We start from the raw sequence: 24751 nt of genomic DNA, 5'->3' as shown, positions 1-24751 counted from the left end.
GCTTGCTTATGAACCTTTTTCAATGACTGAAGACTCCACGGTCTAGCCAGAGTGGTGTGGGAATACACAAAAGCCCACACACACTCTTCAAAGGCATGCATCAGCCACCCCACTTAGGCTGGATTGTGAGCCACAGTAGGACAATAACGTTAGGACAGTTTCACAAGCAAGATCTAGTTTTCTCTTCAAGATAAAAGACTAGGTACACATGTACATATGCATTTCATTTTCTCACCTGGGAACCAAACCAGGGCTTCGCACTTGCCAGGCAAGCAGGCAGTGCTGTCACAGAGCTCTCCAGCTGCCGTGCACTGAACAGCCCCACCTGTGTAAAGCTGAGTCCCTGCCCTCAGGCTCCTGTGTAGTCCTGTAGATCTCCCTGCTCACCTAAGCCCTGCAGTGTTTAGTACACAGTTCTTTACAGCATAGTTTAAGGAAGACATTAGAGCAATATTGGTTATATTTGTTTATAAATATAAACAAACTATAATCCTGCCTATACTAGGAATGGCCTTTGGCTGTCCCTGAACTTGACACTAGCTATTGTTTAGGATCCAGCAGTTTAGAACTTGTTACTATTGCAGAAGACCCAGGTGTGGTTCCCAGCATCCACATGGTGGCTCACAACCATCCCTAACTCCAGGGCCAGGGCATCTGACACATCTTCTGTCTCTGCACCCATACGGCATGCATATGGCATGTACATACACATACACACATGTATATATACATACACATATATGCACACACACATATGTAGGCAAAACAGTCATATACATAAAATAAAACCCCTGAAAATTAAATTTAAAAATTCCTCATGCAAATATTCCTTTGGAAACTCCCCTCATTCTCTCAATCAGCAATCTCCCCTCAACTGTACTTCCTGAGCTATGCCTTCTTCAGCCTGAGGGGTATTACTGAGCGAGGAGCGAGCGAGTGAGGGAGCGTGCTGGTTTCCCCAGGGAAAGACTCACCTTATTGGCACTCGTCACGGCCTCTTCCAGAAACTGCACCTTGCTCTGCAGGGCATCTATCTGACCTCTCTTGGCTGTGATTTGCTTCTGCATGCCCATCGCCACCTTCATAGCTGTGAGAAAGACGCTAGCTGCACATTTGAGAGCCTACTGAGAGTTGTGGCACGAGAGCCAGTGAAATGCACTAAGGTCCCTGGGGAGTGTCCGTAAAATATCACGAAGTAAGGACGCTAGGGTTCACGGTGCTGGGCTATATAATAACTGCAGCAAACACCCACGGATTGTCAACTAAGGAAATAAATATGCTGCTGTTTCGTGGTTTCTTTGCTATCAGAATTAATTTCACTGACTACTGTTAGTTTCCTGTTTTCATTGGTAATAATAATAATGAACAAATTTATACACATATAGGAAATAAACACATACTCATATATGTTTAACCAAGATGATTTTTTTCAGAAACCCATGTTTTAAATATCATTTAAGACATCTACTATTAACAGACTTTTAAAAGATTCCAGGGGCCGGATGGTGGTGGCGCATGCCTGTGATCCCAGCACTCTGGTAGGCAGAGGCAGGCGGATTTCTGAGTTTGAAGCCAGCCTGGTCTACAGTGAGTTCCAGGATAGCCAGGGCTACACAGAAAAACCCTGTCTGGAAAAAATCAAATCCAAAAACAAACAAACAAATAAATAAATAAAAATAAAGAATCATAAAATACAAAAACTAAGCTTAAATTTGTATAGTCAGCTGATACAGATGTCCCCAGAATGGCAGAAGGACCTGAGGAAGGAGCAGTTGCTCTCACTGACAGTTCTCGTGAGCACATGCGTGGGTCAGTATGGCTGTGAGCAGACAGTATCGGTGCTTCATGAGATACAGACCCCTCGTCTACAGGGCCTATTACCAAATCTCACTTTGTTTTTTTCACAGAAAAGTCAAGAGTTGCCAATTAGCAACTCTTGCCTTCTTGTCTTGCCAATGCAGACACTGTACATGTGAAAAATAGGAGATTCAATGAAAATTATCTGTGGCTTGTATTTCTAGCTTTAAAAAAGGGGGAAACTGAGATGTGTTTAAAATTACTGAAATAGCCATAAAAAGAAAAAATGCTATGCCTTCAGACATATTAGGGACTACATGTCAGCCTCCCTTATGTCAGTAGAAACACTCCTTTGTGCACCCAGCACCATCCGTAGGTATCATGTCTCACATGCCTGGGCACTGTGAAAAGGCGCTAAGCAGTACATGCAGGACTGGGTTTGAAACAATCTGGGCGATGGGTTTAAAACCAGAGGGACTGAGGCGGAGCGTACCGTGGCCGTCAGAGCCTTCCATGGTCTTGAGCGTGTTCCGTGTTTGCTCCAGTTCAGACTGAGCTGACTTGAGCTGCATCTTCAGCCGGTTGGTAGTGCTCTCCATCTCTTCACTTTTGTTTCGGAAGTTCCTCTTCAAAACTTCATAGTCCTCTATATAACACAGGGACAGTGTCTGAACTCAGTGATCACGGCATCTCGGGCTGGAAACCAACTCACTCCCTACAGACTTCAAGTGTCTCGTCTTCCTCCCACCTCAAGAGAAACACCATCTATATACTGAGCCCAAGGCCTTGCCTACACTGGCAAGTCTTCTACTACCGAGTCACTCTATCTATCTATCTATCTATCTATCTATCTATCTATCTATCTATCTATCCATCCATCCATCCATCTCTAGTAACTACCAAAACATTGCTCATAGTCAACATTCCTGCATTAATGAAGGGAGAGACCCCCCCCCCCCAAATGGGGAACAATTGGTAGTTGACAGCTTCTGGGGAAGACCTCACTTTTTTTTCAGGGGTGTTGTAGGTTGCCCATGCTTTGGTGGATGGCCCTAAATCCATGCATATTTAAGCAACACTAATTGAAATTAGTGGGCTATAAAAAGTAAAAATAAAAGGACATGCAGTTGGGAGATGGGAGGGGGTTCCAGGGAGAGTAGAATAGAGGTAGGAAGAATGGGTGTGACCAAATGCAGTACACACGTGTGTCAACGTTTCACAGATTTCTATACTCTAAAAACGCCTGGCACAAACTCATCCACCATACATTCTATTTCCCTAAGAATGTGATACAGATTTTGAGGGCAGGCAAGGTCTCATGCAGCCAGCCTTGTCTTGGGCTCAATACATTGCTGAGAATGAGCACGGACTCCTGAGTCTCCATGTCCTGCATCACACTTGGCCACGATGCAGATTTACATCCACAGTCCGGCCCCACACGTCCACGGTGCTGCCTCATCTGACTGCCTTGGCCTTTCTCTCTGCCCCCGAGCCTGCCTCTTCCCTAGCTCTCTTTTTAGTTATTGCTATTATTGGCTCCTAATATCACAAACTAAACGCCCAGAACAAATGTGCCAGTCACTAACTCTACAGCTGCATCCTTCCAAATTATCCTCTGTTTTGTGTGTGTTGGGGGTGGTGGTGGAAGTGTCTGTGGTTTGTTGTTGTTTTGTGAAAGGATCTCACTATATAACTGTGACTGTCCTGGAACTCATTGTGTAGATCAGGCTGGTCTTGAACTCGGAGATCCACCGCCTCCGCCTCCCCACTGCTGGGTTTACCACACTGCCCAAAGGAGTCTCAATTCTTCACTCTTCTACCATCATTGCTGCCACTGCCTCTGTTCAAGTCCCCATCATATGGATTTCTCCTTTCAGTGGTTCTGCATAATTTCTATTTTAGCATGTCAGTCAGGGTATTAAACCTTTAATCAAGTAATGTGGCTCAAAGGATGCCAGGTTCCCATTGCCGTAAAGGTACAGCTGTGAAGACAACACCTTGAGAAGCCTGGCGTCTCCATACCTTGCCCTGCTCTTTGGAACTGAGGACTGAATACAGGTAATGGTCAGGAAGCATCAAGACGCCAGCTCCTCACACAACTGTGCGGAACGCAGTGCAGATCGCATGATTGGAGCAGCTTGGCTATCTGCATTTGTGTGGGCACCCGTGTGGGACCTCCCAGCATTTAGGACATTTCTGCATTTGTGGGGTGTGGGCACCCGTGAGGGTCCTCCCAGCATTTAGGACAGAGGAACTGAGGAGCCGTACCTGAGAGGTTGTTTAGTTCCGTCCTACTAGTCTTCACCTCATTTAGCAGCTGATCTCTCTCATGTCTGATGTCCTTGACTGCGCGGAGCCGCTCCGAGCCCGCGTTCACCAGCTTCACCTTCTCCAGCTCCAGGTCGCTCACTCTGGCTTCAAGCTCCCGAATCTTTGCATCTTTTTTATCTTTTAAAATCTGGTGTGACAAATACGAAGCACAGTGAAAGAACATGTACATGTAGACCACAAACCAGTTTCACTGCTGCTCGACCTACTTGTAACGTCAGTGCTTCTGAGGACACTAATAGAGTTTCTGGCGATGGAATACCCATGAGAGGCAACTTAGGTATATGTATGGGTGCTGCTCTGGCTCCCAGTTTCTGAGGATGCATCAAGACAGAAAGGCATGGGAGCTGGGACATCTCACTCCAGTGGCAGGGACGTGCTTGTGGCTTCCTGACATCTTGACAGACCAGAGAGCAGAGAACTCAGGCCAGACCCCAAAGCAAATATCACCTTCAAGGCCTGCCTCCAGTCACGCATTTCTGCTGGCTAAGTCATAGACCCAAAGGCTTTACAACCATCCAACACATCACTGTCACCTGGGAACAAGCACTCAAGTCACGAGCCTGGGAGGACATCCCAAACTCAAACCAACCTAGTTGGTAAAGGGGAGAGACTAGCAAGGGAAATGGAAGGAGGTGTGAGGGAGGGGGACGGATGTGTTCATCAAGATGGCTCCCAAGCTGGCCTTTGGCTGGCATTCAGGAATTCATGAAACCTTTGTGACACTTAGCTGCTGAGTGGCTCATTGTGTAAACTGTGTCTGTGAGCTGTGCAGTTAGGCTGAACACCTGCCTCCCCTCTTGGAGAGGAGAAACTGGAGCCCGCCATGAGTAGGCGCATACAACACCAGCCTCCACTACGACATCCTGGGACTGTGCCCTCCCTCGGGAAACTCTGTGGGCAGCATTTTGGTTCTCACGGTATCTTACTGGGGCAGTTGAGTATGTATGGGGCATAAATCAACTTCTGGAAACTGGTTTTCTCTGGGCTGTACCACATTACCTTTTTCTTTTGGCAACTCTTATTGTTTGAATTTAGGGTTCCCTCCACAGGTTCATGATCTGAATGCTTTTTACCTAGTTGGCGGTGCTACTTTGAGCACCTTCTTCTTTTCTTTCTTTTCTTTCTTTTCTTTTTTGGTTTTTTTTCGAGACAGGGTTTCTCTGTGTAGTCCTGGCTGTCCTGGAACTCACTCTGTAGACCAGGCTGGCCTCAAACTCAGAAATCCGCCTGCCTCTGCCTCCCAGAGTGCTGGGATTACAGGCGTGCACCACCACTGCCCAGTTTGAGTACCTTCTTAATGGAAATAGACCACCAGGGCAAGTTTTCGAAGGTTACACCCAGCCCCCTTTGCTTACTGGTCTATATAGTAAATTCCAGGCTAGCCACGGGTACATAGTGAAACTATCGCAAAAGAAAAAGCCAGATTTCATGTTATGTGATTTATGCTTGGAACCCTACAACTTGAGCCATCATAATGAGATTCGTGGGACCTGGCTACCGAAAAAAAAATCATAAAGATAAGGAGAGAAAAACCCTGCAAAGAGAACTAAGATGTGTGCCCTGCTTTAAAAACTCACTTATGCAGTAAGCAGGCTCATTATTTAAACACACAGACAAAGTTAACGGGATAACAGAATTGGGAAAGACTAATATTTACATAGGCCAGGTTGTCTTTGATGCATATTTTCTTATCTAAGCCTCACAATAGTCCAATCAAGTCATTGTGTTTTTCTGCTTGCTTGTAATGTTCACAGACACATGCCCCAGGACTCAGTGAAGAGGCCCAGTTACAGTTATTAGGAGAGAGGCTATCTATGAGAAAGCACCTCCCACTCCAGGCTGGGGACCACTCACAGTGAGGCTGCACTCGTACCCCAGTTTCCTTTTGACCCTGAGCCATTTTGGAGTCATACATTCCTTTTAGAGTGAAAGCAGAGATCTTTTCTCAAAAACACACATGCACAGCAACTCAGATAATTTCTATGCAAGGCCACAAACCTCAAGAACCCTTCTCAATAATTAGGTCATTGCTGCTTTGAGAACAGAAAATTCGAGAGCTAACCAGCCCACAAGCACACTCAGACCTTAAACTCCTGCAGCTCCAGCTTCCGGTCATTAATCTCTTTCTCCAGCTGAGCCTTCTCCACTTGCATAGCGCCCGCCGTTCGTCCGTGCTGGCCAACCAGCTGAGTCATGTTCTCAATCTGCTGCCTCAGAATCTCAATGACCTTGTCCTTCTCCGCCATCTGGAGTCTGAGCGCCTCGCACTCCGTCTGCACGTTTCTCAGATGGTCCCCCTCATTCTTCAGGTGCTGAAGCTCCTGCAACTTCAAGTCCACGCGGGAGCGGAGCTTCGTGATCTCTGCGTTAGTGGCTTCGATGGCGCGCTCCTTCTCCTGGAGGGAAGCCGTCAGGTCGGACACTGTCCTCTCGGAGCTCTCGAGGGTCATCTTCTTGGCCGTCAACTCTTCCACCACCTTGCGCAGCATCTCCTTGGTGGACTCCAGCTGCGCAGTGAGGGAGGACACTTTCTCCAGACTCTCGTTCTTCCCCTGAATGGCCGCCATCTTTGGTAAAAGGGCGGGGGCAGGCGAGTTAACCCAAAGCATGAAATCCTTTCAACAGTTCAAATAGCCTAACTTAAAACATTTTGCTGTCAGATCATCAGGACTCTGTGTGTGTGTGTGTGTGTGTGTGTGTGTGTGTGTGTGTGTATGAAGAAGCTCTGGGGGCTGGAGAAATGGCTCAGTGGCTAAGAACACTGGCTGCTCTTCCAGAGGTCCTGAGTTCAGTCCCCAGCAACCACATGGTGGCTCACACCATCTGTAATGAGATCTGATGTCCTCTTCTGGTGTCTCTGAAGACAACAGTGTACGCATATATATATATATATATATATATATATATATATATACACACACACACACACACACAAGCTCTACAAGCAAACATAAAGACCATTCTTCCCCAGGCTGAGGCCGCCCGGCCCAGCACAGCTTGGAGCTCTCACCTGCCGCTCCATCTGGCCCTGACACTCGCTCTTCATGGCCTTGAGCAGGGCCTCCAGGCGCTGCACCTCCATGTTCCTGTCATCCAGCTCCCGCCGCAGGTGGTCGATGGTGATGCTGTTGCCTGTGTCCCGATCCCACAGACGCTTGTTCTGTTCCTTCTCCAGACTCAGCTCCTTCTCCCTCTTGTGAAGATCTGCCTAAAAGAAGGGACAACGTTCTTTCTCCATCCACTGCCACGGGATCAGAACAAACTCATGTCTTTGCCTCACCTGGTTTGACGCCCCGTGATCTGAGAAGCCTTAGATAATTTGAAGTGAAGCTTTTCAACAGCTTGACTAAGAGTGATTATTTCCTAGAAAAATATACTAATATTTTGCTTAAACATTTTTGCTAGTCTATGACTGACGTCTCATAAGTGTAATATCTACATTTGGGAAGTGCATAATTTGTATTTTGAACATCATTTTGCTTCAAAATGAACACATCACAACTTGAATTTAGTAGATGGCAGTTCTAACTCAAAAACTATGGCTATATTAATACTATAGCAGCCATGCCTAAGGAAAAAAAACCTCGAGAATCTATGACCTTATTTAAAACACAGTAAGTATATAGAATGATATTCCATGTGTATGCACAAATATTTTATAAAAGCCGTAATTTTATAATGTAAACTAGTTTGTGAAATGTACTGAAAAATTCCCCCAGATTCCAAATTGTGTACTTTAGAGCAAAATCTCACCAACAGCTTTTGGAGCTGGTCATCCAGATTTCCTGACTCCTGACTGAACTGGTCCCGCTCTGTGCGCGCCTCGGCGAGCTCTGAATTGGCGAGGACTAACTGTTTCTCCAGCTCTTCTATCTGGAAGAAAACTCAAATTAAACACATGTAGCCAGGTTGGCTGCGCCTGGCCTAAGGAGGACAAACGGTCTCCCTGCGAGGTGAAACAGGAAAGGTCTTATGCGGGGTTTTCTAACATCCCCACAGCAGTTAGCATGGGTATGAGTCAAAATGAAGCGCTCGTTACTGCTGTACGTGGGCACAGCACACTGTGTTTTCACTCCTCAGAATTGACCTTCTGTGAAGACATGCTCTTCTTGTGGCACAATGTGCTGTGGAGCCCAAACAAATGAACCGGAATACCAAGAAGAGCCATGTTGCTTTAGCATATGAGTCTCAGCGCAGCGTACTGGCGCATGTCTTTAGTCCCAGCACTTGGAAGACAGAAGGAGCCGGATCTTTGTGAGCTAAAGACCAGCCTGGTCTACAGAGCGAGTTCCAGGAGAGCCAGAGCTACACAATGAGACCTTGTCTTGAAAACACACACACATACACACACACACACACCACACACACACACACTATCAGAGTCTCAATTATATACTGAATATAAAAAAATGAGTCAGGATAGTATTCCTGCTGTCATCATGGCGCCATATGAGTGAATATCTACATAAGTCAAGAGAATGTAGTGTTGGACAAACACTGTATGTAAGCACTCAAAACTTCATTCTCTTCAACTACAAACAGGAATGATAATCCACTTTAATGAATATATTTTTCCTTCATTTAGAATAGCTATTTGTACAAATAAAGAGAAATTTAGTTCACTGAACCAGTGATGTAACACAGAGTGATTCCTTTCACAAACTCAGAATTAGCAGGTCTACAGGAGGGGCAGGTCTTCAGGCTTGCAAATGTTCCTACAGCCCTCAACACAGGCTGAGTGGAGAGCCCAGACTACTGAAACCACAGGGTTTGGTCTGAGCAGAGCCACACAGTATCAAGAATTAGATAATGAACCATTTCCTAAGAGCATGTTAATACTTAGTGTTATGCAATGAAACCTCACCATAGTTACAACTATTGTATCATCTACTTTCTAGAATTCAAAAAGGTTTCATACTGGCATAAATGCTACACATTTCTTTCTATTTAAAAAGTCATTAAATAGACTTGAAAATTTGTGTCAAGAGTAAAAGTTAGTTTAGATGTGATCAAACTTTATTAACTGGAAACATATGACCAAGACAAGCTTTTTCTTAATAACTTTTTATTTTTACTTGAAACAGATTTATTTAAGAATGTTCACTTATTAAACCTATATATAGTCAATAATAACATTACATATATACACATACACATATGTAACTATCTCCTTGACAAGAAAGCATACATATGTAGGGCTTCTATATCTATTTACATGGACACATAAGCAACCTAAGAAAGTGCTAATAGAGAAATATCATACAATTATGCATTTGTTTAGAATGTAGTATCAGTGCCTATAGAACTCAGAACATAAATGTTGACATTTACATTGAGTATATGTTTACATTGGCTTTATGTGATTGTTATATATTAAAAGTATTTCATGAGGAATAAGTACATAAAGCATTAGATTCTGATTGATTATATTTGATAATGCTACAATGCATTCTCACAAGTATTAAGTACACATGAAATATTATAGATTTTTTGATTGTAAAATCCAAATTAAAAACTATTTCACAAGGATTAATTGATGACTTGTGAATACAGCCTTGAACTGCTGTATCTAGCTTAAGAAGTATCTTTAGCCTGGCGATATAGCTCAGTGGAAGAGTGCCTGTTAGATTCCATCCCTAGTACCACAAAAGAAAAAAACCCAAAACCCATACCAATCAGAAGACTTTGGTTCTTATGCCCCATTCTTTGAGGGGCGGCTCCAGAGAAAGATGAGAGGGTAACCTCTAACATAAGCAGCTTCTGAGAAAGTGAATCATCAGCTGAGGTGATCTTGTCAATCCAGTCACTGAGAGGAACTCCTGAGTGAGTGAGCACACTCAGGAGAGAGCAGGAGCCACGGCAGCTTACTGCCGGCCTGGCAGGCTCAGGGAGACGGCTGGGTTCTGTCACATACCACCCTGCCGCCATTATGCTGAGGTACAATTTTTAAAGATGTTCTAGATGGCCTCTCATGTTCCCTCCAATTGTGTACCTTTACTTTTTAAATTTTTTTTTTACTTATTATTTAAGTTTTTCATGACTTATAAGAAAAGTATCAAAAAAGATTCCATATTTTCTCTTCTTTGGGCCCTAACTTTAACAAGAGTCTTTAGTTTGGATCATCATGAGTAGAGCAAACACTTGCTACTTACTCCTAGCTCGGCACAAACCACTTTGCTCCTTGAGCAAAGAATTATTTGTATATGTTCTTTAAAAAATAGCTGTTTTTACTGCAAAAAAAATTTCAAAATCAGGATGGCTCTGTCATAATATCAAATTTGACAATAACATGAGACCAAAACTAGAGAGAGAGGTGGGGGGGGAGGGGAGAGCCTCTTTTCTGGTCCCCGCCCACAGGGACCTGGTTTGGTAGTTGTCAGTACTGACTCGGCTGCTAAGCCCCGCTTTTACCTTTCACTTTCTAGCGCACAAACATCTGTATGCAGTATTGTGCATTAATCCATCGCACACATAATGGGCAGTGAAAGGGAAAACCAGTGAAGCAGCAGCTGAGCTATAAAAACAGCTATAAAAAACTGCAGAGAAAAGCCTTCAGAACGTCCAGAAGCTCTGACACGTGACAGGCAGAGACGCCGTCTCCTCCTTTCTTTGTACACAGCAGCCTGGTTTTCCCTTTTCACCATCCATGAGAAGACTTTTGGGTTGAATCAGTACAAATCAGTACAAGAATTTTATTCAAATTTCACTAATTTTAGGGCTATCGGCCAATCACATCAAATCATATCAAATCTGTGCTTTGCTTTTTGTTTTTATGGGTGTGGTTTTGCTGATTCTGTGCTCAAAAAGACACAGATGAGGCCCTCGAGGGCGCTGTGCTCCAGCTTGAAGCGGCACAGAACTCTGAAGCCTTCTGCCAGCATAGGACAGCTCCAGATCGCGCTACTAAGTCTTCAGTGTGGACTAGGAAATCCAGCACCAACTACTGCCAAAACAGAATAAACTTAGGAAGATAGTGGTGTATTTTTGTTGTTGATGTTGTCAAAAAGCGAAAGTTAAAAGTAAAGCCAAATCTACAGAGCCAATAGTGACAGCTTCTACTGGTCCAGATTCGTAAGGGGAATTCTGGAGGCTCTCCTAAACAGAAAGAAAATAGAAGACAGCATTATATTAAATACCTTTGTCAGCTTTTTAAAAGGCTACATCTAAGACTTTCCTAGAAATACAATGTCTATTTTCACCAATATGAAATACTTATTAACCTGAAAAAAAGTATCCTTTGTAACAGCTTTTCTCTGAAAACTTTTCTACACTCTAGTTCAGGCCTATGAAAAACATCTTTTGTTTTTAAGGCAGTCTCAAGTACCTCAGGCTAGTCTTAAACTCATTATGTAGCCAAGGATAACCATGAACCTTGGATCACCCTGCCCCTACTTCCCAATTACTGGGGTTTCTATCATGTGCTACCTACCATGTTAGGGTGCTCTAACACCATGTTAGGTCTGTAATGGGGACCCTTACTGGGGGCCAGCTCAGAACTAAGTATGCTAAGCAGGCACTCCACCAACTGAGCTCTATCCTCAACGTTTCTGTATTATTTTCTTTGCTTTTTTTCTCTTGGTTTTTAAACATTATATACTAAAATTTATACTGAAACAGCAAAGGAGAACATGTATCTTAAGATTTTTAACAACATGAAGTCACAATATATGAAAATGAAACAAACTGTACAAGAAAATGCCTTTTAAATCTTGCATCCAAGTCTTCCTAACAAAAACATTCATATATATTTTGTGTTCCTCTGAATCAAACCCTCATTGTAAGGAGCTTTATTTTTGTTGCCCTGTTACTCAAGTAGGCAACAGGAGCCGCCTCCTCTGGAGAGCCCAGTTATCTGTCAGCAGGTCCAAATCTCTTCAGTTACCTATGGCATATTTGATCAACACTTCAAGGATCTGATTAAAACTGACAAGTCCCCTTTTTGAGATGGGGCCTCAAGACGTAGCTCAGGCAGGCCTTGAATGTGTGAACTTCCTAAGTGAGCCTCCACTGTGTTTGCCATCCTCCTTACTACTTAAGATTGTCAGAAGTCAGGGATAGAGACGGGATAGAGACATGGCCCAGCGGTTAAGAGCATTGACTGTTCTTCCAGATGTCCTGAGTTCAATTCCCAGTAACCAGATAGTGGCTCACAACCATCTGTAATGTGATCTGATGTCCTCGTCTGATATGCAGGTGTACACACAGACATACACGCAGAGCATTCATATACATTAAATAAATACTTTAAAAAAGATTATCAAAAGTCTTGGTGATCCATTATTTACATTCGAGCACATTAGGACAATGGTTCTAATATGTCAACATGAAATATTAGACAAGATAAATAAGTAAACTGGATGAAGCTTATGAAGAGATCATTTTTCCAGCTACAGTATAATGGAGAACCACAGTAATTACAAATGACATAAGAAAACATAGGCAAATTGAGCTTGATTTAGTAGTTTGTGACTTTTCAGAGTCTTATGTCAGTAAATATCTGTCTTCTCAGAATGGTTCGGCTAGTCATGAATAACACCCATTTTATTGGACTGTAATACAGTGACACTCCTTTGTCTGTCAGAGTGTCATGTAACAGCCTCCTAGCCATACTATGCTGAAACCATGCTACCCTTCTGTTTTAGATTCTGAAGGGAGAAAGTCTTGGTGATCCATTATTTACATTAGATCACATTAGGACAATGGTTCTAATATAATATAATATAATATAATATAACATGATATATTGGACAAGTATATATTTATATATTAAAGTATATCATCCTTTGTACAGGATGCTTTGTCTACAAGGGAGTAGAAAATCACCATCAAGACAAAGGTTTGTCCTGAGAAAAAAAATTACAAGACAAAAGTGAACTTCTCTTGGCTTTACTGAGTTGGGTCCCAAGGGGTGCTTTGAGTTGGCAGTGATTAAAATTATCTTGCCCCAAGACTAAGAGGTATACAGAGAGGTTTAAAAAGGAGGGATGTTATTCAAACTACAACCCTCTCATCAATCATAAAATATGTTTAATGATCTTCAAGTCGACATCTGACGAGAGAAAATACTACATCACATTTAATGGAAATAAATGGTTTTGTTCTTTTACTGAATAGACTACTTCCTGTGAGTAGTGACCAAAATGTTTGAAAGACATGGCTGTGGATAGAGTATACAGTTCATGTTAATCTCCTCTGCTGACTTTAATAAAACAAGGTCAAAATGTCCTCCTCTTGCTACAGTTAAAGGCAGACATCTAATGTACATCATTGGGCGGAGGAAGACAGCACCTCCCTGTGGTCATCACTGGAATGACAGTGCTGCACTGTCTAAGTCTGCCAGCAGAGACCAGCTTCCTCTATTGCAGCTAACAGAATGGTTTTCATTTATAAAAGGTCGGGTAGCTGTATTACCTTCTATTTCTTCTAAATCACCACCCTAAATTAAATAACTAAGGTATAGTAAATTGAATAAACACGATAACAAAAACTATACGTAAATTATCTCTTCAAGGCTGTCTAAAGCAGTGGTCCCCCCTTAATGCTGAGACCCTTTAATACAGTTCCTCATGTTGTGGTGACCCCTAACCATAACATTATTTCATTGCTACTTCATCTGTAATTTTGCTCCTGTTATGAATCATAATATAAATATCTGATATGCAGGATATCTGAAATACCACCTCTGTGAAAGGGTGAGTGGATCCCAGAGGGTGGCAGCCCCCGGGTTGAGAACTATTGCTGTATGACAAGCTAAGGGTGGACTTATCTTCCAAGCGTTCACAAAATAAGACGCTGTTCAGTAAGTAATGCCCAGCCACCTAAGGCAAACACCAGCCAGGGTTTGAGGGCTGAAGAACCCTCGGGGATGAAGAACATCGGCTCCTCTGAAAAGCAACTCTTGTTTTTCTAGTTTCAGGAATTTCACTGTTTTCAAATGGTTGAAATTAACAAAGTCCAAGCTCTGAATAAATGGTTGATAATAATATGGAATCATGGAGATGTGGGTATCCTGGAGCCGGAGCTATGGACTACTGCACTGTGACCCATACGCTGCGGGCGGCAGTAACTGAACTCAGGTCTCTCTGGGAAAGCAGGACACATTCCTAACTGCTGAGCCATCTCTCCAGCCCAAAAGATTATTATCTGCTTTTAAGAGAAATTATGTGATGAAGTAGGAACACTAAGTTTCCTAATTTTTACTTTAATTATTTTGAGTAATCTTAAAATTTAGTTTTCTCAATATAAAAATGACTAGAAGTTGAAGGGATGAATTAAGTCCCCAGAAAATTGGTGGCAGACACAGACTTGCTAAAGTCAAGCCTTAGAAGAAGATAAATGGCATCATCCTATTCTTTATTTTTTACTTATTTTTGTGGTAGTGAGGATTCGTCTAGAGCTTCAGGTACGCAAAGCTAGTGTTCTTCCTACACTCTGTGCTACTCAATTTATTATTTAGAGATTTACTTGGAAAATATTTCTCATTTTATAATGAATCTAAACATCAACTTAAATAGTAGTTTATAAGTTAACATATAGATAATTTAGCATGCTTGAATACCAACTAACACTGATTATGAAAATATTCCTTTAGTTAGAAATGATTTTGATTCTTCATTTTCAGACAAACTATTAAAAAGAATTATTGATTCAATGTGTAAAACTGCCCTTGGAAGTGATGTTTAAACTGACCTTATCTTCATACATCCTCTTGGTCTCCCTCAGTTCAGAGCGCAGCTGAGAAACAGTAGACTCCAAGTCGCTGAGCTGGCGCATGTACATGGAGCTCTGGTTCCGTGCCTGCTCTCTGCAGTGAGGAAAGGGCGGGGAAGCAGACAGCACATGAAGAACTGCACAGCCCCAAGAGCCCCTCACACCTCTTACACACTACCTGAAATGACTTTATATGGAGTCAGTGTGCAAACCTGTTTCTTAAACGTTACAGCTCAGGGTTGAGGACAAAGCTTATAGATATAAGTTAGGTGTGCTGTCTGTAAAATTCTGATAAATTCCAAACAAGTTACTTGCCAAAGCTCATGGTGTGTGTGTGTGTGTGTGTGTTCATTATACTGTTACCTACTTCTGCATATGATTTAAAACATCAGCACTGGAGAATGAAGAGAGGGTTCAGTGATTATGAGTGTTAACTATGCAATCATGAGGAGCAGATTTACAACCCCAGCACCTATGTAACATGCTAGACATTCTGAAAATACAGAGACCTACAGCTCTAAGAACTCAGATGCCCTTTGTGGTCCTGCATGCACATAGGTCCTTATATCTGCACACACAGGTATACACACTCATACAAACACAGTAAACCTTTAAAATAAACGGGCTATGTATAGTTTTATGTATCAGCTCAAATTATAAAATTTCTTATGCATATATATTTTCTGTATATACTTGAACATATATATATACCTATGTATAACTGTGTTCATAGATGCACACATAGTTATGCATAGATATACATGTATTTATTTATATACAAATACAGAAAATACATGTGTGGTATATTTACTTTGATCTATCATTTTAAATATGAACAACTCAGCAAATCCCAGGATTCATATGCAATGACACAAAAGTGTGTTACAGAAGTTTTATCACTTCCACATGGAAATTACTGAGCAATTTCAAAAAGGTCTTATGACACCATAATAGACAGAATAATAGTTGCAGGCTTGTCTCTTCAAAGAAAGAAGATACTTATCTAATGCTGGCAAGAGTGCACTTTACAACCTGGTGACCCTCTGCTACGTTTACTCAGGCTCCACGCATATCCCTCAGAATTTATGTTTTGTTTATCCCAGCCCCTTTCCCCACAAATCTTGAGCGTTGCTTTTGGACCACAGAACCCATCTTTATGAGAGATGCCACTTGCACTTTACAGAAGCCTAAGTGGCTTCTATGTTCTCTTAGGGCCAGGCCAAACTGACACCCACAGGCCTATTTTCCTTAGTCATTCTCCCTAGACCCTAAATCCTGGCCACTATCTCTGCATCAGTAGTACCCATCTTTGTACGTTGTAAAGAATTTCAATGTAAACATGTCTTAATTTCTGCTATACTTGGGGGACTGAGATAACTGTTATCAGAAAAATTTTCCCAAAATTGTACTGTGCTTAAATATGACTAAAATAAACCAACCGGTGGCAGCCCTTGGAAGTTTGGCCCTACCAGTTAGGCTGAGCAAACTTTCATTCTTCCCTCACCTGGACCATTTCCCTATCAGCCATAAAGCCTCAAGGACACCCCTTCCCCTTGCAAGACTCAGCTACAGATAACAGTGATGAGCTACCGGAACCCAAGTTCGCTGCAAGAGCAACACGTAGTATTAACTGCTGAGCCAAATCTTGAGCTTAAAATAATAGTTTTTAAGTTACAATAAGTGGAATCAATTTCAAACTACTAGTACACACATACTGAATGATTTCCAGTTGACTCTGGACACTGTTGGCTTGGCTTCGAGCACTGCTGGCTTTCTCCGTAAGTCCTGTTATCTCAATTTCATGTTCACTTATCAGCTGCTCAATCCTAAGCAAGAACAAAGTGACTGTCAGGATACAGGCAGCTTTCTTACCATTAGCTTATCTCAAGTCAATGCGTTCAACACCTTCACACTTAGTATTTGTTCCAGTTTTATATATGCTACTCTTTTATCTGTTTATTTGAGACATATGATGGTTTGAATATGCTCGGCCCTGGGAGAGGCACTATTAGGAGGTGTGGCCTTGTTGGAGTAGGTGTGTCACTGTGGGCGTGGGCTTTAAGACCCTCGTCCTAGCTGCCTGGAAACCAGTCTTCTCTTAGCTGCCTTTGGAACAAGAGGTGGAAGGAACTCTCAGCTCCTCCAGCCCCAAATTTGCCTGGATGCTGCCGTGCTCCCACCTTGATAACAATGGACTGAATTAAATGTTGTCCTTATAAGAGTTGCCTTGATCATGGTGTCTGTTCACAGCAGTAAAGCCCTAGCTAAGATAGACTTTAATAGTGTAGTCCTCCCAGCTGGCCTCTGCCTTTTAAGTGCTGGGATTACAGACATGAACTAACATGCCTGGTTTTTTAAATGTTATTCCCTCCTTTTCTTTCTTTCTTCCTTTTCTTTCTTTCTTCCTTTTCTTTCTTTTTCTTTCTTTCTTTTCTTCCCTCCTTCCTTCCTTTTTTCCTTCCTTCCTTTTTCTCAGTTGTTTCTTTTTGAGACAGGATCTCTCTTATTATGTAGCTCTGGTTGTCCTGGAACTTGCTGTATACACCAGGCTACCCACAAAATGGCAAAGATCCAGCTGCCTCTGACTCCTGAGTGTTGTGACTAAAGGCACGCATCATCATGCCCAGCATGCTACTCCTTTAATAACAAGTCTAGGATCCCAGCTAGGTTTTCCGAATTCTAAATCTGCATTTCAGTGGCAATAAACTAGGAGAACTAAACAAGGCATGGTGATGTGTGCCTCTCGGCCTGTACTTGAGAAGGTGAAGCTGGAAGACCATTGGAATACAGGAATTCAAGGCCAGCCTGGGTGACACAGTGAGATCCTGTTTCATAAACCTTGAGTACTGTGGGCAATATATATTATATGATATGAATACTATATGCTATATCTCCAGGGAGATCTAGGGAAGAGTCCTATCAATCAAACACATTATGAATACAAGCCTACAAATATTTTACTAAGTCACAGAGTGTTTAATGCTTCACTTAACCAACAGGTAAGTGACAAATCATTCTAGATCAACTTAGGCTCTTCTACCTAGGCTCTGTCAGGCCAACCACAGCAAGAATAGTCTCATTATTGCTATTTGGTCAACTGTTGACAGGTGATTAAGTTGTTTACCCTTGGGCTTGAAAAGTCTGTCTCCATACCTACCTTTTGGAAGACTCATCCAGCCTATGTGAGTAAGGTTCGACCCACCAATGCCCTCACCTTTCTATTGGAAATCCCTACTTGTCCTTATTGTGTTGGGGGCTGAACTCATTTTTCTTCCCCTGTAGGAAAATTTACAGTGCTCCAGGCTTAAATAAAGTCTTCCTTAGAGCTTTAACAGGTGTCAGAAGAAAACTAAGTTTGCTACAGGTCATCAAGGCTCTTTTTATTGTTATCTCTGAGTTTATAGACTAACTACAGGCAAGACACTACAACTAGAATACAGTATCCCTGGAAGTTTTTGTCTTGGTCAGACACCTACCGATCTTGATGTTGTTGAAGTAACAGTTCTACTTTGTTCTGTGATTCAGACTTCAGGGTTTCAAGCTGATCCTCTACCTGGTTTTAAAATAGAGATAATAATTTGGGGGTTGGTAATTTTAAAGCTTAGAAAATGCAGTTTCTATGAAAGGAATACTTTAGGGAGCTATTCATAGAAATAATTCTCGCTGGGCGGTGGTGGCACATGCCTGTAATCCCAGCACTCTGGGAGGCAGAGGCAGGCAGATTTCTGAGTTCGAGGCCAGCCTGGTCTACAGAGTGAGTTCCAGGACAGCCAGGGCTACACAGAGAAACCCTGTCTCGAAAAAACCAAATCCAAAAACCAAGAAATAATTCTAAATGAAGCTCTACACCTGTATTTTATAGCACTCGCACACTGGCAGTACTTCTGTTAAGCTGCGCAGGTAAAATAGCTAGTTTTCTATCAGGAGAGGACATTGTGTATCATTCAGAGAACAAAAGATGAAGACTTGGCTTATTTCTAAGGATTTTACAAACTATCTCTCAATGCATTGTAATATAAACCAGTGTTCTCACCACTTACTGGAAATATCCTCCCTTTAAGAAAAGAGATTTCTGTGTCTAATTCTCTTAGGATTTTACTAATAGCTGAGCCCAGGCTGCGGAAGTGCATGGTAGACATGCTGTCGTGTTCACATATTTTCTTGCCTGAGGCTTCTTCAAAGTCAATTAAGATTGATCGGATTTCTTGAAGCACGCCTTCATGACTAAGCATCATTTTTCGAAGCTGCTCTATCTGTGTGCTGCTGTCTTTCAGCATATCCTCCTTAAGGCACTTGGCAGCTTCAAGTTCACGAACTGTGTTCTGAAGCTGATTTCGTAACTCCTCCTGGGATTGACTCTCCCTTCGCCTAGGAAATGAATGAAAGAAAAGAAATAACATTGAGAAAACTCAATTTACTACAAGGAGGAGAAAAAAAAATATACAGAATTTTGCTATAGATCCCAGGCTGGCCTTAAACTCAATTATGTCACCCAGGCTGGCCTTGAACTCACAGCAATCTTCCTACCTCAGCCACCCAAGTGCTGAGATTACAAGTATATGGGACTACATCAGCGTGGGAATGAAACCATAACATCGTTCTGGCTGGGATGTGTCTCACTGACAGAACACTTGCCTACCAAGCCCAGACCCTGGCTTAGCTCTCACACTGCTGGAGGAGGAGGAGGAGCTCAGGCCGCAAACCCACCTGATGTCAGCCATGGCGTCTCTCTCCATTTGCATTTCTTGAAGTTTTGTTTGCAAATCAATGACTGACTGTCTTAAGTAAAATTTTTGTTTCTCGTGTAATTCATTGCTCTGAAAAAAAACACACACACAAATTAATCTAGTTATATATAGATATTAAACCATCAAAATACAGATCCTATAGGCAATTCTTTTCCAAGGGTTCTGTGTTATTAATGTATATAATATATATAATGTATACATAACCTCCCTCCTTCAGCGCTGTAGTCCGGAGCCCAGTGACTGACCTCCCACCTACGTAAGTAGAAAGCGTCAACAGCTTCCCTGGCTTCATCTTTTTTTTTCTTTTTTCTTTTCTTTTCTTTTCTTTTTTTTTTCCACTTTCTGAAACAAATCTGTCTTCCAGCTCAACGCAAAAATGGGAAAATGTTTTGTCTCTTAAGTCTGGAAAACTGGTTGAAATTCTGTATCAGGAAAAGTCACACTTTACCTTCAACTTACTTAAGTGCGTGGCCAAAGCCACTGCCATCTAAAACTCTACAGCTGGTGAGACGCCTCTGTGATCACGAGGACTGGCTGCTCTGGCAGAGGACCAGGGTTTGATGCCCAGCACCCATAGAGCAGCTGACAACCACCTCTATCTCCAGTTCCAGGGAATCTGAGGCCCTCTTTTGGCCTCTGTGAGTACTGCATGCACACGGTACATATAAACCCCATGTAGACAAAACATCTATATATAATAGAAGTAAATAAACTTTTAAAACACAAAACTAAAACTATGAAGGTGATCAACTACAGAAAAATTCAGATATTTCTAAAGCCAGACACTGAAGCATCTCCCTACCAACAGCTAATGGCCAGTGTATAATAAGTAGCTTTTTTATTACCTCAGTTTTGAGTCTGAACAAAAGCCAAAAGCCACTGAAAATGAAGATTCTAAAATACAAAAATAGAGACTAAAATTAAGCAAACAAGAAAATAAAGATCTAAAACAAAGATGATGTAGGGGCTGGAGTGTGGGCTTGCAGACTCCACCTCCACACATGAAGATTACAGTCATAAAGAATGCGATGCTGGGTGGTGGTGCACACAGGCACATCTCTGAGTTTGGGGCCATCCTGGTTTACAGAGTAAGTTTTGAGACAGACATGGAAGAAAAAAGGAAAGAAGGAAGGAAGGAAGGAAGGGAGGGAGGAAGAAAAGAAGGAAGGAAGGGAGGAAGGAAGGGAGGAAGGAGGAAAGAAAGGGAAGGGAAAGGAAAGGAAAAGCTAAGTTGGGGACCCAGGTGGTTGGTGGTAGTGCAAGCACTCAGCACTCAGGAGCAGAGGCAGTGTGAGTTTGAGGCCAGCCTGGTCTACAGAGTGAGTACCAGGACAGCCAGACCAGGACTACACAGAGAAGTCCTATCTCAAAAACAACCCGAAAACAAACAAACAATAACAAAACAGAAAGTCTAGGATGCTCAGGCTGGCCACAGCAGCATAGGCCTAAATTCCCAAAGGTTAAGAGGATGCGGCAGGGGGAGTTCAAATGTAAGGTCAGCTTGGGATACACAGTGAGACTCTTTAAGGAAGAGTAAAGAAGGGAGAGCAAGAAGAGGAAGGGAAGGAGGGAGAAATGCAGATGGAGAGGAGGTGTTTGGTAAAGGGCACCGAGAGGAAGAAAGCGGGAAGCAGCCGCAGGTAGCGACAGTCTTTGCCTAGTGTGCGTGAGGCCCTAGGCTGATGCGTGGCACGATCTATCAGAGGACAGGGATGGTACTGTGGCAAATATTGCAAAGTCAAGTTAGAATCGGAACACCAAGTATCACAGCACCAAGATTTCTATCACCATTTATCCCATCTGTAGCACAGCTCTCACAGTAGTCTCTCCTACTTTAAATATCTCAAACACAAGACTACAAGGAAGGGACCATGTCTTTCTCATCTGTGGGAAAACCCTGCTAATTAAGGTTGAAGTCTACCATTGTCCAGATAGTCTTCTGAGCTGGGCATTATGGAGGAATCCCTTCAATGCAGAGCTTCCCCTACTCTGCCCTTGCCTAGGGAGTTCAACATCCCCCCCCCCCAGCATACACACACACCTCTACCTACAGAATGTCATGGAGCCGTGGTTAAGATTATAGGTTCAACTTCCTTTCTACCTTAAAAACCTGTTCAGCTAGCACCTGAGAATCCTGAAAAGCTTCTCCATGCTAGTTAGGCATTTCAGTACAAAAGCCTACAGCCTCTGCCCACCCTATCCCCCAAATTATATAAGCTCTGAATCACCCCAAGGAAAGTTGATCTGCCTCCCTGCAGCTGGTCCTGGTGTCATCATTCATTGTACATACTCGCAGGGCTTCCAGAACACACACACACACACACACACACACACACATGCGCACATGCATGCGCATCCTCTCTGCTACTTTTCCTCTCATGGACCCTTATCGGCCAGAGAGATCCCCGAGAAAAGGGAGGGTCTCGCCCATCTTTACCTATCTGGTGCCTAGCACATTTCTGTTACACAGGAATATAATAACAGCACTGTTTGGTAAATATTACAAGTGGCCAAACAGTGCTGTATGACTGGTTTTACTGGGAACATACCCTACCAGGAGATAACAGGAAATAAATTAGACATAGAAAATAAATTAAGGCAGCCAGCCTGCCTGTCCCCCCCCCTCCCTCCCTCCCTCCCTCTCTCCCTCTCTCCTTCCCTTCCTTTTATTTGGGAAGACAACTCTTTGGCATCCCTTCTCTCCTGACACCTTGTAGGATACAGGGTTTGAATTCAGGTTGGCAGGCTTGTGCATTGGCACCTCTCCCCACTGAGCCATCTTGCCAGCCCACTTACTGTTTCTTTTCTCTACTAGTACAACTGTGTTTCCTCTGTCTCTATATGCATTATCGGTGTGTTTGTCACAAGGTCTCTCCACTACTTGTTTACATGACTGGCTCACCTCCACAATTATGAACTCCTTTGAGAGAGCCCTGGCTTATTTATCTTTGCATGCCATGTATATAATAAAATGGCACATAATTTTTCACATTTCTAATAAAATTGTCTTTATCTAGTCTGATGAGGCAGAATAACATGCTGTTGGACACAGAAGATGTACAAACAATACTGCACAGAGAATACCCTCAATGCTGTCTAGAGGAAAGGCTTCAGAGCTTGAACTGAGCTCTGATAAATAATAAGAATCTTCCAGTAGTCAAGTAGAGAGGAGTGGAAATCTAGATGTATAAGGTCCACCCAGATGAGCACGTGGCTTAGCACTGCTGGGACAGAGGGGACAGAGAACTGGTGCTGAGCGAGGCTCGCATGAAGATCTTGTATGTGGCAGTAACAAGTCTGGCTTTTACAAAGTAGACTACTGGAACTTAATACAGTTTGATTCTAGATGAGTTCCTCTTACATTTTTAGCCAATACTTCTAAAATCTATTTAACCTTCTGCATGTACATGCATGTAAAATCTTCCTTTCTACCACTGTTTGCAAAGAGAAATCAGGTATCATAATAGCAGGACAGCAGGCCTAAACCAATCATTAATAGCAGATGAATGTCATTAATTATAATATTTTGAAGCATTCAGATTTTACTAAAATTACATCATGAAACTTAAGATGTTATTACCAGGAAGAAAATGACTTGTAAACATCTCAATAGCCCAACAGAAAGAAGAGATCAAATGAACAGGGTTAGCTGATGGACCCATGACTAATGGTTTCTTTCGGGGGGGGGGGGGGGGGTTAAGTTTGATCAAGACAATATGCCTCCGGTCCTAATGGTGCCAGGTGGGGTGGGATGGGGTGGGGTGGGGTGGGTGGTGGGTGTAGAGGAGAAAGCAACTCACTTCGTTGAGTCTTCTCTGCAAATCTTTAACTTGATGTGAATATTCTTCCAAAACACGTTCAATATGCTCCTTTCCAGGGTAAGGGCTGGACTTTCTAGGAGAATCAAGTTCCACTTCATATTTAGGAAAAAAGGGCATTTGTGTTAAAGTCCCAGTTGAAGATGTGTTTTCAATTATTGTACCATGAGTAGACGTTACAAAAAACGGGCTTGAAGCACCTAAATATTAGAGAATTGGTTAATTATTTGTAAAACAGCTGTGAGGCGAACACTACTGTAGGGTCCTTTAACAAGCCCTGAAGGAGCGCAGGTCTCATGGGAAAACAGGACATGAACGCGCAGCTAGGAGCCCCAAGAGCAAAGGGGAATGCACAGGAGCCAGGCTGGGAAGAGGGTGACCATGTGACCTTGGAACTGAAGTGCCCCCAAGTTTGTAGGAGTGACAAGCAACCAGTCGGATAACAGGAGACAGGACACTCAACAGTGGAAGCATCCCAGCTAACAGTGGACGGGCTGAGACAGCTGAGGTGTTCTGAGAAATACAGACCATGAGGGAGGGGCCTGGGAGTCATCCTTGGAGTGTGGTTCTCACTTAGTATGGTATAGTTTTGAAACTGGGAAGAGACCTGGCCAAGGGAACTATTTCTCCGTGGCATCGGGACCCTGCTGAGGTAGGAGAGCATGACTGTTACATGGCAGACTGGTAAGAGAGCCACAGCAAAATCTTCCAGTAGCTCAGCACGGAAGTGGAGAGCTTCGCTAGGCTGACATAGCTATACCTAAGCCCCACTCTGGACTAAGGAATCAGAATTTCCAAGTGTGAACCTAAGACATTTCAATGATTAGAACTGAACAGGCTAAGGTTGGGTGAGGACATGGTTAAGAGCCACTGCTTCCATGAGGCAGGACCACAGAAGCTCCACAGTAGTAATAATACAGGAGAGAGCTGGGGTAAGAGACTGACCACAGGCTCTAACACTTGCTATCGAGATGTGTGCACAGGGAGAAGGGGCTGGAGGGCTCAGTAGTTAAAGCACTTGTTCTTGCAGAGGATCCAGGTTTGGTTCCCAGGACCAAAATGGTGGCTCACAACCATCTGTAACTCCAGATCCATCAGATCTGACACCCTCTTCTGACTTCAGAGGGCACCAAGCACACGTGGGGCACACAAACATACCTGTAGGCAAAATACTCATACAAGTAAAGCAAATCTCAAACAAACATACAAAACTTTAGAGGCCAAGAAGTTGCACACGTAGGATTTTGTTAGGCCACCAGGAGGACAATGTTAATAGAGTGATGCTATACCTAAAGAAAGACAATCTGATATGAGCTGAGTTTAGCCAAGAAACACTGCAGGAAATGA

The 24751-nt window shown here is 42.9% G+C and overlaps 1 protein-coding gene across 1 annotated transcript in view; it reads right to left on the bottom strand.

The window, feature by feature from the left end:
- Ccdc158 (coiled-coil domain containing 158) overlaps positions 1-24751 on the bottom strand; it is a 50524-nt gene that overhangs the window by 25431 nt on the left and 342 nt on the right. The window contains exons 2-13 of the mRNA XM_052198933.1: positions 23387-23604; positions 19546-19655; positions 18879-19206; positions 18315-18391; positions 16554-16664; positions 14818-14932; positions 7882-8001; positions 7139-7336; positions 6213-6695; positions 4066-4255; positions 2291-2443; positions 975-1087 (exon numbers count right to left, since the gene is read on the bottom strand). Of these exons, the coding sequence (XP_052054893.1) occupies positions 975-1087; positions 2291-2443; positions 4066-4255; positions 6213-6695; positions 7139-7336; positions 7882-8001; positions 14818-14932; positions 16554-16664; positions 18315-18391; positions 18879-19206; positions 19546-19655; positions 23387-23604 (2216 nt within the window). The remainder of the gene's footprint in view (positions 1-974; positions 1088-2290; positions 2444-4065; positions 4256-6212; positions 6696-7138; positions 7337-7881; positions 8002-14817; positions 14933-16553; positions 16665-18314; positions 18392-18878; positions 19207-19545; positions 19656-23386; positions 23605-24751) is intronic.

This window comes from Apodemus sylvaticus, chromosome 11 (assembly GCF_947179515.1).
Source record: "Apodemus sylvaticus chromosome 11, mApoSyl1.1, whole genome shotgun sequence".
Lineage (NCBI taxonomy): Eukaryota > Metazoa > Chordata > Mammalia > Rodentia > Muridae > Apodemus > Apodemus sylvaticus.
The sequence above is the reverse complement of the archived record's forward strand: the minus strand, read 5'-3'. Positions and strand labels throughout refer to the sequence as shown.